The 16,814-nt window shown below is 47.3% G+C and overlaps 2 protein-coding genes across 7 annotated transcripts; one reads left to right on the forward strand and one right to left on the reverse strand.

Moving 5' to 3' along the window:
- The first annotated feature begins 1,121 nt into the window (after positions 1–1,121).
- Positions 1,122–7,971, forward strand: LOC125535106 (cysteine-rich receptor-like protein kinase 44). 6 transcript variants are annotated; one of them, XM_087542763.1, is made up of 11 exons: positions 1,122–1,831; positions 1,936–2,010; positions 2,124–2,192; positions 2,315–2,723; positions 3,568–3,659; positions 4,911–4,996; positions 5,238–5,329; positions 5,951–6,182; positions 6,287–6,524; positions 6,620–6,764; positions 7,140–7,971. In XM_087542763.1, exons 1-11 carry the CDS (start codon positions 1,533–1,535, stop codon positions 7,437–7,439), a joined length of 2,037 nt encoding a protein of 678 aa, XP_087398889.1. In that variant the 5' UTR covers positions 1,122–1,532; the 3' UTR covers positions 7,440–7,971. The 6 variants fall into 6 exon arrangements, with proteins under 6 accessions (XP_087398889.1, XP_087398888.1, XP_048554112.1 ...); XM_087542762.1 differs by having other exon boundaries at positions 1,123–1,831; positions 2,309–2,723; XM_048698155.2 differs by having other exon boundaries at positions 1,124–1,831; positions 2,309–2,723; positions 5,972–6,182.
- Positions 7,972–14,550: 6,579 nt separating this feature from the next.
- On the reverse strand, positions 14,551–16,595 carry LOC125535107 (7-deoxyloganetin glucosyltransferase). Its single transcript, XM_048698160.2, has 2 exons — positions 15,877–16,595; positions 14,551–15,784 (listed from the first exon to the last, which is right to left on the reverse strand). The coding sequence occupies exons 1-2, from the start codon at positions 16,379–16,381 to the stop codon at positions 14,814–14,816; spliced, it is 1,476 nt and encodes a 491-aa protein (XP_048554117.1). The 5' UTR covers positions 16,382–16,595; the 3' UTR covers positions 14,551–14,813.
- Between the last annotated feature and the right edge of the window lie 219 nt (positions 16,596–16,814).

A 16,814-nucleotide genomic window follows, 5' to 3' on the forward strand; every position in this document is an offset into this window, starting at 1 on the left:
GAGGAAAAGCTTTCGGCTCATCCGATAACGGCGCCGAAATGTTTTGTCGCCGTGCAGTGGAGCGTCGGCGAAGTAGTCGGAGTAGAGCATGCAGTAGCCTTCGAGACGATGCCGGTTCTTTGCTTTCACCCGCCTCGGCGCCGAGCCACCTCGCCGCGGCTTTTCATTGCTCGCCAGCAGCTGGGCGAGGGCGGCGAGCACCATGAGATGCTCTTCCTCCTGGACGTCGGCCTCGGCTTCCTCCTCCAACAGCGCGGCGAGCACTTCCTCGGCATCCGAGTCCATCTCGTCGAGGGAGGCAAATCGCCGAACACCTTGCGCGCCCGTGGGCGTGTACCCGCCGCTAAACCGCCCCTCCACGGCCGGAAACGGCCGGCTGTTGGTGGAGGGGCTACGTCGGCGAACCTCTACTATTTTTCCAGCGGGGATTGGCTATCTAGCGGTGAAAGGCGGCGATCGACGCCGGGATACAGCTAGTGGCGGCCGAGGGCGCGGGGGTGGGAGGCGAGACGGGGAAGAAAGACTTGACTTTTCACTTGACGGGGTGGGCCAGCCGCGCTTTTCCCTTGCGCCGGAGCCTCCGATCGCCCCCCACTGCGCTGGGTTCGGCTTGCGAGCGTCGGGCCCAAAAACGGGCCAAACCGGCGCTTTTCGACGTTCTTGGGGCGCGATTGGAGTTTTTTTAGCCTCGGTGCCGAAAAAGTAACCTAGTCCGGGAGGATGGGATCAGGTGACATGCGCTACGGTGACATGCACGGTGATATGCGGCCCAAATTCAAATTTAAACATTGCTAAAAAAATCTGAAAAAAATTATGCATATTCACAGCACATACTAAGATACCCTTAAAAATTTCAGATCAAAGTTCGAAACATACGTCGAGAAACAAAAAAGAAAAATTTGTAGACTATTTACATATGAGTTTTTTTTTATTTCTCGATGTATGTTTTGAATTTTGATCTGAAATTTTTAAGGGTTATCTTAATATGTGCTATGAACATACATGGTTTTTTTCAGATTTTTTTGTAATAATGTTTAAATTTAAATTTAGGCCATATGTCACCGTAGCGCATGTCACCTTTGGGCCTGTTAGGGGCACGGCTGAAGATGCTGTGACACGGTAGGAATGCTTGCCCCTACCACTACCAAGTTGGCACCGCAAACGCCCCACTTACTTGGGCGCCGCCGGCGAATCCGCCGCCTTCCTCCCACGGCGCTGGCGCCTGGCGGGCGAAGGGCGGGCCGTGCCGTGGTTACAGGATGCTTGTGCCGCAAGTGGAAGGAAGGGAGGGGCCTCAGGCCTGCGCCGCAGTCGACAGATCCTAACCAACCCCCGCGCCGAGCTCCACCGGCGCCCTCTCCCGCCCGAGCTTGCTCCGGCGACAATGCGGAACGACGAGCTTGACGGCGGAGGCCGGCCGAGGCTCCGGCCGTCCTACCCCAGGTACCTCCGGTCTTACGTACCCGGGAAGCGCGAGGTGGACCGGGACCCACCCCGCGGGCTCGGACCAGTGGTGCGCGGCGCCGGCACGGATGGTCGAGCTGGGCGGCAAGCTCGACCTGGCCCGGCCGGCCGCGTGGACGGGATGCGATTTGGCGACGAAGATGGGGACGAGGGCAACACTGTCTTTTCCATGCACCTCTTGGCTTTCTCTGTTAGCGAAATTCAGTACTCGTATGTCGTCGTATGATATTATTTTGCAAACGACTGAGGATGTGTTGTGTGCGGCAATTTTCAACAAGAACCGCGTGGTAGACGTTGACGGCAAGACAGGAGGTTGTATCTCCCTGAGAAGACTTGGCGGCTTGGCGCTGACCTCTGCCTCTACGGAGTGAGCAGCCTCTCCGTTCCGTTCATCCTCTGTAACTGCGATTACTTGGCGAGTCTTTCCTTCTTTCTTTGCCCTTTAATCAGATTGCCTTGCCGGCCACCTAGGTGCTCAAATCCGGGAGTCGTTTGGTGTAAGGGATCGGCCAGGAGCAAAGCAAAAGGAGAAGCCAGGAAAACAAGGTTGGTGCTTGCTCGCCCTCTTTGAGTCTTGTCTTGGCAAAGAAATTCCGAAATGTTTTTGCCTCTGTCGATCAGCTTTCCGGAGAAATCTGACTTGTGGATGATCAACGCAGCCTATCCTTTAATCGGTCAGGCAGGGGCAAAGTAAAGAAGAAGAAGCCAAATTACCACTTACCAGACAGGTTGGTGCGTACGTGCTTCCTTTCTTTGCTTGCTGTCATGATAAAAGCTATCAGAAATGTTCTTGTCTCTGTCCATCAGCTTTTCGGCAGCGAAATATGACCGGCGGATTTTCCAGTGACAGGATGGTCGATGCTGTGGGCAGCGTGAAGCAGGTTGTCCAGGTCGCGCTCAAGATCAAGGAGGCGGCCGACACGGTTCGCCATAACAAGGAGGTCTGCCATCAGATTAGAGGCCGGGTGAATAGACTTCGTGCTATCCTGTCAAAGCTCGAGGGTGCTAATACCATGAGCGATTCGGCGACTAGCGACACACTCAGGGACCTCGAAGAGACTCTGCATCGTGCCTACAGGCTCGTACATGCCTGTCGAGAGAAGAAGAACATCGTTTCCCTTCTCTTCACTGCCGGGAAGCTCTCGAGGCAATTGCGCCAGGTCAACGACGATATTTTGGCTCAGATGGCGGTTGCAAGTTTTGGCAACAATGTTCAGACCACCATTATGCTGAGTAGACATTTTCAGGACCCTCCAAAGGTACAATTAGGTTGCAAGTTTAGGTTCTTTTAAGCCTCACTTCAAGTTTTGTTATTCCTCCACCAGGCGGACAACAGTCAGGGGAATAATGTTGTGGCCCCTTAGCCCCTATTTCTGATGACCGGACCAAAGTTTCATATTCCACTGCCATCGCCCAAATAAGAACCTAAAGAATGGGTACTGGGCTGCATAAATATGCTGCTGCTCAGCATTCCTCAATTTATTATGGTTAACTTGCGCCCAAATTGATCATTGGGTATTTGGTTTGACGAACTAGAAGGTGAATTGATCATGTAAGCCTGGCTCGCCATATGTTTGAAGATGAGCTGGTTTATCACCAGTTCATCCTGTGTGATTCAAGGCTATCACAAAAACAGGGATCGAATCATCCATCCTGTAAATACAGAAACGCAGGAACCATGTAGAGTATGGTGATCCTCCAACCAAACACCTAACAAATTCATGTATGTAGCTTTCTGTGTTCTTAACCTAGGTATCCAATATAGGCAAGTATGAATTTTCTAATAGAATAACTCCAGTTGTTCATGCGAATCCCACTAAATAGGGCCACATTTTGTATGTTCCTTAGCTTTTCTCTCTAATCTTGTGAACATTTCCAAAAGCAGAAAATACTTGGCAGGGGTTGTCTGAGTCAGGGTTTCCCTCCAACTTTGGGTGGCGATCTAGCAATAGGCTTTGTCATGCTTGATTTTCTTCAAAAATTATGTGCTTATGAGTCATCGAATTTATCTTACAGTTCTTGTTCCAAAACTTTGTAATAATATAGTGCAGAGATCTCAGGGGCCCTCTTTTTCACTAAGGATAGCTTCCTATTTAATTTCAGGAACAAGAACAAATGGGACTTTCTATGTTGTCTCGGGAGGATGCAGAGCATGCCATAAGGTCGCCCGGCAAGTCACTCACGCATGACTCTAGGTAGGTTCTCTCAATATGCATTTTCATCACCATCCATTTAAAGGTACTTCAGTGTGAGTCATTTTCTCTGATAGTTTACATTAGAGTCTCTTACCTCCTTGATCTACGTACAGTCAATATACGCCCTAAATAAATGAAGCAGATTTCTTATCTTGCTCTGTTTGAGTGATTTGGGTGGTGAGCACTGTCTTGCACAGCCCCCCGCCATCATCTGGCGCCTGTTGCAAGCTCTTGATGCTTGCGTCCTTGCGAGATTCATTGACAATGCGGCTGTCTATAGCAGCAAGGGCGGCAGAGGAGTTGCTGCCGAGTGGGAAGTGCATGCTTGCGGGACCTGTGGCTCCGTGCAAGGAGGCAGCGCTCTCCCATCTCCCCTTCTTGATCTTGATCCAGCTGCACCATCAGTATGTGGTGGGCCCCTTGTCAATTGGATGAATGCCGGATGCGGCCCTTTATAAATTGTGAAGATGCCATTCATGGCTTTCAGCAGCAGTGCCCTCTCGTGTTGATTGCTACTGTGGTGGCCACTCATGGAATGTTCATTACTGCCTCACTCGGTTTTTTTTTTCAGATAGGTGCCTCTATGTGCCATGGGAGGTTCAATGGACATGGTACATGATTGATTTATCTAGGGCGTTTGTGGTTGCATCTCAGTCATCCACATTGGTGTAAGTGGTGATCTGGTCGTCATTAGTTGGATCAGACAAGGAGGTATTGAGTTGTTGTCTCCCAGCACTCTTTCCCTCTCTTTGGGTTGAAAATCTTGTAGCATTGACGCACATGTGTCGTCTCCTTAAAAGCATTGTCTTGAAGCTTCGGCTCGAGGGTGAGACCTTAGGTGTGGCTTCATGAGTGAGGACAAAGTGTGCCGTAAAGGCTTTTTGTTGGGTCTGTGGGGCCAGTCTGTAGCCTAAAGGATAGTCAGGGCTAACTACTGCTAGCACAGGAGTGGCTGGGGTGTTACAGTCCGGCAACGGCGAGGGGAGATGTGGTGGGAGGTGACAGGGATGGTGGTGGCTAGGATTTCGCCCGAGACTCCCCCTGTAGTGACACGGGCAATCAGTGAACCGTTGCTGCTTCAGCGTTTGTAATGTCTCGCCTAAGCTGGCCACGGACCAATTTGTTTATTATTCTGATTTTTTGCTCTTAGTGCCTTCATGATTTGCAATACAATCATCGCTATGTGGATTGAATGAGGCATTTATTTATTTGTATCAACTCCTCACTTTTGGCATGTGGTATGAATGACAGACTTGAAGGGAATGATGGAAATGGCGCAGCCCCTCAGGTTGATGAGCCTTCTAGAATTCCAAAGATCCCACATGCCTCGTTGCCATGTAAAACTACTTCTCTAACTTTCTGAAAATACTATCTCTGCGTAAATTTGTAGGCATTCAGTCAAGCAGCACATGAGTATTACCATGTTTCAGTATTACAAGTTATATTCTCAATGGTTCGTGTTTCCAATAAATGGGGACGAATAAACGTGCAACACATTAACTCCAACACTGAGGGAACTGAAAGCTGAGGACGCATGTGATCCTCAAATCTGAACCATCTTATTTCTTTTTGTGACAGGGTTTACCGTTTTTACTTACGCTCAGTTGACGCAGGCCACAAATAGTTTTTCATGCGAGCTTGGAAGTGGTGGCTCTGGTGTTGTTTACAAGGTATAATACATTTACATGGCATTAAATCATTCTACCTGAACGGGCGTGCTAATACTTGTTTGCTACTTGGTGTTGCACTCTTATTCAAGTCAAGCGAATCACATGATTTCCATTCATTGGAGCCCTTTATTATTGCTATATGCCCACACAAATTGTGCTACAGATTACCTTGTGTGAAATGTTTCCTTGAGTTGCTTTGGGGCATCATATAACTAATATTTCAGCACACTCAACATGCTAAAATAATTTAACGCGTGCGCATAAGCTGTAATAGAATCGGGGTTACAAGGTTCCTTCAGTGATTAATTTGTGCAGTATATGTATTGTTACAATTTAAATACACCAACAAGGAAGACATATATCTATCTGTTGAGTTCCTTTTTTAAGAAGTTTGTCACAGTTAATTGGTTGAACCATATTAAACATTTCACAATTTTTGTAACATTTCCACAATTTCCGAAGAGTCCAAAGTCTCTTGCACCTTGAGAGATTCGGCACAGTGCATTCTTGCTCTGTTCACTCTTATTAGCCAGCTATCACTAGCAATATAACAATGCTATTATGGCCATTACTCACCCCTTTTATTCAAAGAACATAGTTGATCACCATTAAAAGTTTCAGCTTCTCGTGTATACTTTTCAGGGCTCATTACACGATGGTCGCCAAGTTGCTGTCAAAAGAACTTCTATTCGCTCACCCAGTTGCAAAGAAGAATGTGAAAAGGAAGTTCGTCTTGCGGCAGTGCTTCAGCATATAAATATACTGAAACTTGTGGGATGTTGCACTACAGAAACAGAGTCATTTCATGTTTATGAATTCATGCGAAACGGCAGCTTGCACGACCACATACATGGCATGTCCAAACTGCTATTCACTCCATCTTCCTGTGTATATTTATTTTTACAGGTAAAAATAAATGATTAACAATTTGCAATCCATCTTATTGGCATTTTTCAGGAAAGAGGAGAGATACACTGCTGCCCTGGCCAATGCGCTTCCAGATTGTTGAGGGGATTGCCCAAGGTCTCCTTTATCTACACAAGCAGTGCGGACTAGGCATCATTCATATGGATATAAAACTGAGCAATATCTTATTGGATGATGCTTACATCCCCAAGGTTGGTGATTTTGGAATCTCCCTGGTGTTACCTCAGTTCCGGGATGAGAAGCAAACTTTTCACATAAGAGGCTCAATGTAAGATTATGAATCATGTCTCGAAGCCGTATACTATTTGCGTATCTGTTATTATTGTGAAGGAGGTTCATTTTCATACCCATCCATCTTTTCAGCGGTTTCATGGCTCCAGAAATGTATAGCTGTGGTCGTTTCTCTATCAAGACTGATGTGTATAGCTATGGCGTCCTACTCCTTGAGACCATTAGTGGGAAGTCCTGTGTCCAAGCAGGCAGCGATTTCAACACTCTATTTGCATGGGTAAGTAATATTTCATTCGAGAAGAGGTAAATTGTGCAAAGCACCTATTATATGTCTTGGTGCAAATCAAGACACAAAAGGGTTAAATGTTAAAGCCCACATCAGATTAGACTTTTGGAGTAACTGGCTGGAGCATGAATTCAATATTAAAGTATGGTTATTTGTTGAAAGCATGTAAAGAGTAAGATTATATTGCCCTGTTTCTCCCAAGCGAAGTATTATAGCATCTCCGTCTTAGGAAAACAAGCAGCAACTGTACATGTCCTTTAGTCTAAAGAACCATCTGCTTTGTCGATAATTGAACATTCCTGTTATCCGAAATTAATCATCGCATTTTATTATGATACATAATGTAGTTGTCTTTTTGGCCTGTAGGCATGGCATCTATGGAAAGCGAGAAAATTGGCAGAGTTCATCGACTCAAGGGTACGTGATGTTGCTGATGTATCAGAAATAGAGAAGATGAAAAGATGCATTCACATAGCGCTTCTCTGTATTGAACTTAACCCGGCACACCGGCCCACCATGTCTGATATTCTTGGGATGCTGGGCGATAAGAAACTGGAGCTACCTATCCCGCAGCAGCCGGCTGGAACCAACGAAAACAGTTTAGACAGCTCAGACAATGAACTAAGTGACTGGAACCCTCACACCCTGGGATTTACTTCCGCTTGAAACAACGGAAAAGTGGCGGGTATTTAAAGGATACGAGCACTATAACAAGATTCCATGTTACTCTCTGGGCTAGATGGCGTGCTAGGCTGAAGATGATTTATTGCAGGCCCTGGTATAGCAAGCAAAGCAGCCTGCTAAGCTATTAGGATTAAGGTGGTGTGTCAGTCAAGCTGGAGTCCTGTCGGACTCCTCCAGCCATGGGACGTGTCATGGTCAATGCTGATGGAGCTATGTCTGGGTCGGGGCAAAAGGTCTTAACGAGTATGGCAAGAGCCTAATCTTCGTTTGCTTGCCGATGGAACAGAGAACCATCTAAGTCGTCTTTTTTCTTTGTCTGGTACACAGAGTGAGCTGGCTTAATTGGCATCTTCTGCTATCTTAAGTTGCTATACCGGAGTTTTATCAGTAACAAACTAGTAGGAAAAGTATGTTATCTCTTGGCAGTTTTTTTTTTTTTGAGGATCCAATCTCTTGGCAGTTATGCAGCATTATACTCGGTAAGGATGTTGTAACTTGCTCTCCAAATTGTTAACCTGCTGATGTCCAAATCGTTTAGCGTCTCTTGCCAAACAGGGCCTTCTTTTTTGCACAAAAAATAGGGCCCGTTATGCTACTACTCCCCGTACCAAAATGTTACCTTTTTTAATTGTAGTGGTTCAACAAAATACGTTTTACCACCCGCAAAAAAAAATACGTTTTACATTTTGTTACAAGAGGGAGTCTTCACATCCTTTTGAGGCCCTTGACGGTTGCTGGCAAAGGAAACATGATAGGAGTCGCGAGTGACTAAAATGAAGCCTCTATTAATAACTATTTGTCGGCGACTCTGGTCATGTTATGCTTACTCGCTGGTTTTTAAAGAAAAAAAGGACTCTGATAAGTGCCAAACGTTTTCTATAGCAAGTTTAGTTACGTGAGGATAGCAACTTTCGTGCTTAAGTTTATTTTTGACAGAAACTTGTCGTGTGTCACTGAAATTTGCCATCTTTGTGTGACTAAAATTGCCATAAAAAAATATCAGGGCTGGAGTGTCACGCACCTGACGCGCGGCACTTATCATTTGAGGAAAGAAGTGAAATGTCTATGATGGCTGGTTACTGTAACAAGACGAGTAATTTGTGTTTGCTGGTGGTTTTGCGTTTGCCGTTGGTTTGCATGCACGCGTTTGTAGCGAGGCACATTGATTGTAACCTTGAAGCTCCAAGATCCAGTCCATGTTTCGATATAGATTGGATTCAGTGGCATATGTATGCTTTTCTGCTTGTTTACTATCCTTTCTTAATTTCCTACTTCTTTCGTTTCAAAATAGATGACCTAACTTTATACTAACTTTATACTAAAATTAATATAAAGTTAAGTCATCTATTTTAGAACGGATCATATGGAAACAGAACTACTACCTGGGTGCTGAGGATATGGCGTGGCGTCCAAGAGGTGGTGCGTTCTACTAGTTGTGTGGCTAGACATGAAGGAAGGGGAAAATATCTAGTGATACTGCCCACCACATGATACCATGCTCCTGGACTGTGTGGTGCGTTGGATCTACAATGCAAGGGACATGATCAACTCACTTATCATTTAAGCACAACAGATCACCACATCTCTCCTCAAGCTGTCCACCGTTCTCAGTTTTACCAACAAGTATTGAACCAATTTTAAAGAAAAATACTGAACACCGCAGTTCAAAACAAAAAACAAGTACTAAAGACCATATCCTTGCTGGTCTGATCTGAATCAAATCAAGAGGCGTTGATTAATCAAACTTACACCACAACATTACGCCATGTTCGGTTACTCACAGGGGATCAACCTGTGTTGGTTGATTCATTTTGGAATCAATGGGCCTTGGACCTTCGCCCAATTTATTTTTTTCATAATTTGGAGATTGACCAAAGTATGCAGGGACATCAGTGAGGGGGATCCTATTCTGCACGCAGATCATCCGTGGGTAGGGGTGGAAATTGGTAGCGGATAATCCGAAATATCCGATATTCGTATTCGAGAAAATGCCTATTCGTATCCGAAACATCCACATCCGGACCAAAATAGAAATGGAAATTATCCGTATCCGAATTTATTAAACAAATAAAAAATAAAATATGGTAGGAGATTTTGAGACAAATATGGATATGGAAGTGGATATATCCGTATCCGAATAAGATTATGGGAGATAATTTTCAAAATTCTAGACCCAATATTCCAATTATCCAACATAAAAGCCAAACAAGTGGTCAAATTTTACTATTTATATGATTAAACTTATAAATTATTATGCATTACAATACTATTTATTCATAAACCTATTTATCATTGACTTATTGTATGTCACAAGTTGATTATTTCAGGTCACATAGGTATCGACTAATTTACTTAAGCAATGTGTTGATATTATTCGTATCCGTTCCGAATCAAGAAAATATCCGATACGTATCCGTATTCGAATAATATCCGAGCCGCATCCGTATCCGATAACATCCGTATTCGGATTCGTATTCGTTTTGAAAATATGAAAATGGAAGTGGCAAGAGCACTATCCGATCCGCATCCGATCCGTTTCCACCCCTATCCGTGGGAATCCTATTTGGCGCAAAGGTCCCCCGCGAGCAACCTGGCGACGCGAGCGCTATGTCTCGCATTAAGCGAGACCTAGCAGCTCTGGCTGAAGCTTTTTCCTCCCTCCGTGTCATATTGGGCCGGCCCATTCGTATGGACATAGTAAGTAAAAGAGCAGAGAAAAGAGGAGCAGCACGGATTAAAGTGGTTTCCAGGGAAATGCTAGCGCTGCTAGCCACTTCGACTAAGTCGCATGATGTTGCAACTAGTAGGGCCGCATCCTACTTGAGGAGATTAGACCGGATTTTCTTTGTTTTTCTTCTTTTTTCATTTCTTTTGCTTATTTTCTTTTTTCTTATCTTTCTTTTCATTCTTTTTTGTATTTTATTTCTTTGTTTATTTGATTTTATTTTTTATTTTATTTATTTTGGTTTATTTATTCGGAATTATTTTTTTTTATTATTATTCTACAATTTTTTTAGTGTCAACAACATTTTCTAATAGACGTGTAACATTTTTCTAATAAAAATTAAACATTTTTGTAATACATAGTTAACATTTTTTCTATACACATTTTAAACATTTTTCAATGCTTGATTAAAAACATTCACATACAAGATTTTTTTTCATATACAAGATTAACATTTTCTTAATACATGGTCAACATTTTTATATACATTTTTCAAATACTTTTAAATGCTAGATTAATAGTTTTCAAATAAAAAGACTAAGATTTTTTTAATACATGATCAACATTTTTTCTATACACATTTAGCATTTTCCAAACGCTTAATTAACATTTTACACACTTGTACACCATTTTTATAAATCTTTCACTCACATTATTTTATACAGGATCAAATTCTATATTTTTTAATGCATGGTCAACATTTTTTTCTATACACATTTAACACTTTTCAAATGCTTCATTAACATTTTTCAAATACTTGTTCATAACATTTTTATATGCATGATCAAAAAATTTCATCAATTTTTAAATACAAGATCAACAATTTTCTGTACACATTCGACATTTTTCCGGATCCTTGATTAACATTTTTTAAATACGTGTTCAACCTCTTTCAAATAGTTGTTCAGTTTTTTTCAAATACTTGTTCAAACTTTTGAAAAAAAATTGTAGAGTGTTTTAGTAAAATAATTTAATATTAAATATTTCAAAGTAAAAACGAAAGTACAAAAAAAGAAAAAAAAGAAAACAGGAAAAAGAGGCTATGGCAGGTGCGCGCATGGGCCGGCCCATCTAGCTTGCCCCTTCAGCGAGTCGGAAGCTGGTCTCGCTGAAGGCGAGACATAGGGGCGCCCACCTGGCGGTACCCCCCTTGCGCGCTGGGTGTTCGTATGGGCCGGCCCACTTTACGGCTTTTTTCCTCTCGTTTTTTCCTTCCTTTTCTTTTCTTTTTCTTTTTATATTTCTTTTCTGTTTTCCTTTCTCTTTTCTCTTTTCTCTTGTTTACTTTTGGAGCCTGATATTCATCACACGTGTGGCACAATGGATACCTCGCCACACAGCTTGTCCGATCATGCTCAGGAGCCACCCTGTGTGGGCGAATATTAAAACTGTCCAAATGTGTGGCAGGAGGACCAGTGTACCGAACAAGTCGTTACGAACATCGTTCGATGGGAGAACCCATGGCCCGACCGCTCTATCCATCTCCCCCAACAGGCCTTCTCCCTGTAAAAACGCGGCTGCATTTCGGCCGTATCTTGTCCGCGTGCTAGGGAAAAATGCCATCATCTTTAAACAGTAGAAAAAATGTCATCATAAAGAAAAAACTAAAAATGCCCATGACAAAAATAAATTAACCATGGCATCCAACGCGCCGCATTTCGGCCGCATCCTATCCGCATGCATGCAAAAGTGGAAACAAAGGATTTTAAACCGCGGCCACGGTTCGCACTAGTTCACGCCGGCCGGTAACACAGTTGGCGGCCTACAGTCTGAAGCTAGCAACAAAGCCAGCGACTGACACACGAGCCAGCCTTCAAAAAGACATATTTCACGCCGGCAACAAAGCCAGCGGTCGGCACACTAGCCAGCCTTCAAAAGAGACAAGTTTTCTCGCTGGCAACAAAGCCAGCGGCCGGCACAGGAGCCGGCCTTCAGAAAGGACCGCCATCGTGGCCGTCGTCTCACCTAGATCATGCCGTCGCGGGCGAACATCTCCTTCTGCCGGTTCGTGAACCAAGCCTTCCTCTCTGGTGACATATTGTTCTTGTCGACGATCATAATAGCTAGTGCCACCTCCTTGGCCTTTGTGTCGGCATTGGTGGCCTTGATCTCTAGCTTCTTGAGTTGATCGGCCTCCTCGATGTCAAGCTTCCTCTTCTTCACGGCCTCCTCCATATCAAGCTTCTTTGTTTGAAGATCTAGATATATCTTCATTTACTCCTCCTTCCCTTTGCTCTTCCTCTCCCCCCTCAATTCCTTTTGGCTCATCATATCCTCCAAACTTCCTTGCATGGCTATAGAAGATGCATCACGCTTCTCGTCGGACTTCGAGCTTGTCTTGCCCCTCGGCCTCTTGAGCACGTCTCCCGCATCAGCCTCGGCCGCCGCTTCCTTCTCTCCTCTCTTCTTCCTACGAGCATTGTATTGTTCCTTGAACTTGGGGCAATCTTTGATGAGCATCCAACAATGCGTGAGAGTGAATGGTTTGACTTTATGCCGGGCCATGAAGGCTTCCAAAAATTGGAATGCTTACACAAACAAACATGCGGCCATCATGAAAAGGACATAGAATGCATGTAACTTAAATGGCCAGTGACCAAGACATGAATGGACGCATGTTGGAAAAGAGAGGGGTTCATACCAAGTCACCAAGGCCTAAGCCGCTCACGGGACGAGCTTTGACGCTCTCAAGCGCGGCATAATATTTGTTGCATTCTTGTTGGATGAATCTCCACCTCTTTTGGATTGAATTGATGCCGCGAGTGCTTGCGAATTGGTAGGGGGCAAACTTTCTTCGCTCATGAAAGTTTTTGTGAACTCTTGTCCAAAAGACCACTCCTTTTTGCTCGACACCTCTTATTGGATCTTGGCCGATTTCCTTCCAACTCTCACAAATCAAAGTGTCCTCGGCTTGGCTAGCTATATGATCCCGTGCGGATGCTCTTCCTCCTCTTTTGTGCTTCGGCCTTTTGGATGAGCTCGTCGATGAAACACAATGGCTCCGCGGAAATGTCGACCTCGTCTTCTTCATCTTCACAATACAAGTCATCATCTTCATGCCGCGAGTTGCCATGGTCGTCCTCATCAGCATCATCATGGCTGCCAAACTGAGAGTCATCATAGGTACCACGACCATCCTGGCTTTGGGTCGCATCCGCATCAAAAGGTTGCTCTTGGCCGCTGACGTGGAGCGCCTCACCACGACCCTCAAAGATGACGTTCTGCATGAACATGGAGTAGTACGGGTCGTCGACCGTCGACATCTGCGTCGGTGGTGGCATATCACTGAACAGCTTGCGGGTGCCGGCAATGTTAGCCGAGTCGAAGGACCGGGGTTGCTTCCTTTGCGCGTCGTCTTCGGTGTAGCCCGGCGTGATGTTGAGGTTGATGATGCCCACGGGCGGGTCGACCACCACACAGTCCGTCGATGGATAGAATCACGTCTGCCCATGGCCGCACGGCGGAGCACGAAAATCCGGCGTGCCGTGTGAGACGGACGAGCTTGGGAACGGTGCGGCGGCGGTCGATGGACCGACGAGCCTGTGCTCGCCGCGGCCATGGTAGCGGCGGAGTGAATGGCCGGCGTGGGGCGTGTCATACCAGCCATCATGAGAAGGGCGCGTGCCTTGGAAACGATGGACTCCTTGTCGTCGACCTCGGCATGGTGCTGCATCGCACGCCGCAGGGCACACTTCGATGCGTACTGCGCGGCGGCCTTCTTCTCCTTTTCAACGGCTTGTCAGCCCCTCCTCTTGGCCGATTCCTTGGCGAGTTTGGCGGCGGACGCCTGCGAGAGCTCCGACCGCGGCTTCTTTGCCACGGGCTTCTTCTTCTTCGCCACGGGCTTCTTGGCGGTAGGTGGTGGGTCGCCGGGATTCGCGTCGTCGGCCATGGTGGACGGAGAGAGGAGGCCGGGGCACGGGGAGAGTGGAGGGCGGGGCGCGGGAGGTTTTGGAGGGAAAGGAGGGAAAGTGGCCGGCTGTGCCACCAACAGGCGGGCCAGGGGAAGACAATAGCATGTGTCCCGCCCGTCCGTGCGCTGTCCTTTCGGCCGCAAACTCGATCCAAACTTGGGCCGGGATGGGTTAAAAGCGGATAAAAAATAAACGACGGTCCTTTTACGGCCACGCGTTAAAAAGCCTGATCTATGCGTTTATCTTTAAACGAACGCGAACGGACAGAATGGGGTCGTGGAGTTGGCCTAAATCCCTTTGCTCCAGCCTGCGATTATTGATGTCCACATGCAACTGCCGGGGACATCACCTTTTGTTTTTCACCGTGTCCTTACTACTGCTGCCCGCAGGCATATGCACATGCCTTTTCCCATCGCGGTGTTTGCGGAACATGTAACAATGGGACAAAACGGGGTGTGCTCACGAGAGAAGATAGCGCATGTTTATTCGTGTAATCCCATCCGGCTGTCTCTTATTTCTTCCCGTGGCCTTGTTTATCAAGCATGCAAGGGAAATATAATACTACTACATAGAAAAACAAAAAACAGAAGAGAAATTTTGCCAACAAATCAGAAACATTTATTGAAAGTTGGGGCAAATTTTGTTGAATGTTCGAAAAGTTATGGGAATATTTGTATCGTCCGTTGGATTTGGATCCCCATGCATGTCTCACAAACTCTACACAGCATTCCTCTGCGGTGAGCACAACACATCCTTGAGCAGGCACTCAAGGTTGGCCAACGACCTGCCATCAGGTAGCACCGTGGCATGGACGGCAATGTTCTTCCACTCAACCGCCTTCCGCCTCATCTCCCTCCCCACCTCGTTATCACCCATCACCTCCCTTATCCTCTCCTCGACCACCTCCCGGCGCACGTCGTCGCCGACCTCCATCCCGACGCCCCACTCCACGCACGCGTAGCGGCAGTTGGTCTGCTGCTCGGCGAAGAAGGGCCAGCCCAGCATCGGCAGCCCGGAGCTGAGCCCCTCCATCATGGAGTTCCACCCATAGTGCGTCAGGAAGATGCCCACGGCCTCGTGACGCAACACCGCCTCCTGCTCGCACCAGCTCGCGAGGAGGCACCTGCCCTTGGTCGCCTCTAGGAACTCCGGTGGCAGCACGGCGGCGTCGCCCTTCACCAGGTCGTTCCTCACGATCCAGAGGAAGTCGTAGCCGCAGTTGGCCAACCCCCAAGCGAACTCCACCAGCTCTTGGCTGGTCATGGTGGTTATGCTCCCGAAGTTGACGTAGACCACGGACCGGGGCTCCCTGCCGTGGAGCCACTCCAGGCAGGACTGGTCTTCCCTCCAAAGGCTGGGGCGAATCGCGGCGAGCGGGGAACTGCCATCGCCGTCGGGGACCAGCTGCTCCACAACAAAGTTGAGAGGGCCGATGGTGTAGATTGGCGGGGTGAGGATGGCGCGCATGGTGTCGAGCGCCGGTTGCTCAAGCTCGTCAAAGGTGTTGACGATGATGGCGTCAGCACGGCTCGCCCGCTCTAGCTCGTCTATCATGAAGTTGAGCAGGATGTCGTCCCGGTCCGTCGTGCGGATGAAGGACGGGAAGTCCCGGAGGCGCATCTGCCTGGTCATCCCGAGAGCATTTGTCACCGGCCTGTCCAAGTAGCCGTCGCTCAGTTGCTCTTCACCTGCTCATCAAACGGAACATTGGTTGTTACTTGTTTGTTGTTAACTAGTTACACATCTCAAAATATTAAAATCTTGGCTGTGATAGAGGTACCTTTGAGAGGAGTAAGGCCATGGTCTAGGAGGAACCGGAAGTTGTAGTAGCCCATGTAACCGCAGGCGCTGGCGGTCCAGAAGAGCGCGCACGGCACGCCGAGCTCCGCCGCGGCATCCACCGCGAAGCTCATGATGCTGTCCGCGACCACGCACGTCACCGGCGGCGTCCCGGCTGCGCTGTTGCTGAGGTCGCCGAGCAGGCTCTTCAGGTGGGGGAGGCAGGTGGTCGTGGTGGAGTAGCAGATGGAGGCCTGGTCCTGCGTGGCGTCGGGGTCGGACGGCGGCAGGCCGTCGGGGATGGTGGCGAAGCGGAAGTCCGGCAGGCCCGCGACGGCGCCGGCGCCGCGGGCGCGGACGAGGCGCCGGTGGTTGTGCTCGGTGTAGACGAAGGTGACGTGGAAGCCCCTGGAGTGGAGGACCTTGGCCAGCTTCATCATCGGGGTGGCGTGGCCCTGCGCCGGGTACGGCACGCACACGGCGTGGGGCTTGCCGTCGGCGCGCATGGCGTCGCCGGAATGGTGCTGATGCAGATCGAGACTGTGTTTTTTTCTGGTAGGAAAGAAAAGAAATGCAAGCAAGTTTACGTACGCTACAGAGTGAGTGGGAATACAAATCAGCGCGTGGGCTGCGTGGACACGGACAGGATAACCATCCCCGCAAAGAAAAGGGGACACAGGATAACCCCTTGGTGGTTAGCTTTCAGTATACTGTAACGCATGATGACTGACGACAAGCATGTGAGACTTTCTTTCTAAAGTTTAGGGCCTGTAGCCCTTAAAAAAAGTGATGCACTTATATACTCCCTCCGTTTCTAAATAGGAGTCCTTCTATAGATTCTAATATAGACTACATACGGAGCAATGAGTGAATCTACACTCTAAAAACTACGACGATATACACTTGTATGTAGTCCGTATTGTGGCTGTCCTACGACAT

Source organism: Triticum urartu, chromosome 2A, assembly GCF_056163025.1.
Source record: "Triticum urartu cultivar PI428250 chromosome 2A, HENAU_Tu73, whole genome shotgun sequence".
Classification (NCBI taxonomy): domain Eukaryota; kingdom Viridiplantae; phylum Streptophyta; class Magnoliopsida; order Poales; family Poaceae; genus Triticum; species Triticum urartu.

Coding starts and splice junctions, on each gene's coding strand:
- LOC125535106 (XM_087542762.1), top strand. CDS start 1,533: ATGGTCGAGCTGGGCGGCAAGCTCGACCTGGCCCGGCCGGCCGCGTGG. Junction 2,724..3,567: donor ATTTTCAGGACCCTCCAAAG/GTACAATTAGGT, acceptor ATTTAATTTCAG/GAACAAGAACAAATGGGACT. Junction 6,525..6,619: donor TTTCACATAAGAGGCTCAAT/GTAAGATTATGA, acceptor CCATCTTTTCAG/CGGTTTCATGGCTCCAGAAA.
- LOC125535107 (XM_048698160.2), bottom strand. CDS start 16,381: ATGCGCGCCGACGGCAAGCCCCACGCCGTGTGCGTGCCGTACCCGGCG. Junction 15,785..15,876: donor TGGCCTTACTCCTCTCAAAG/GTACCTCTATCA, acceptor TTTGATGAGCAG/GTGAAGAGCAACTGAGCGAC.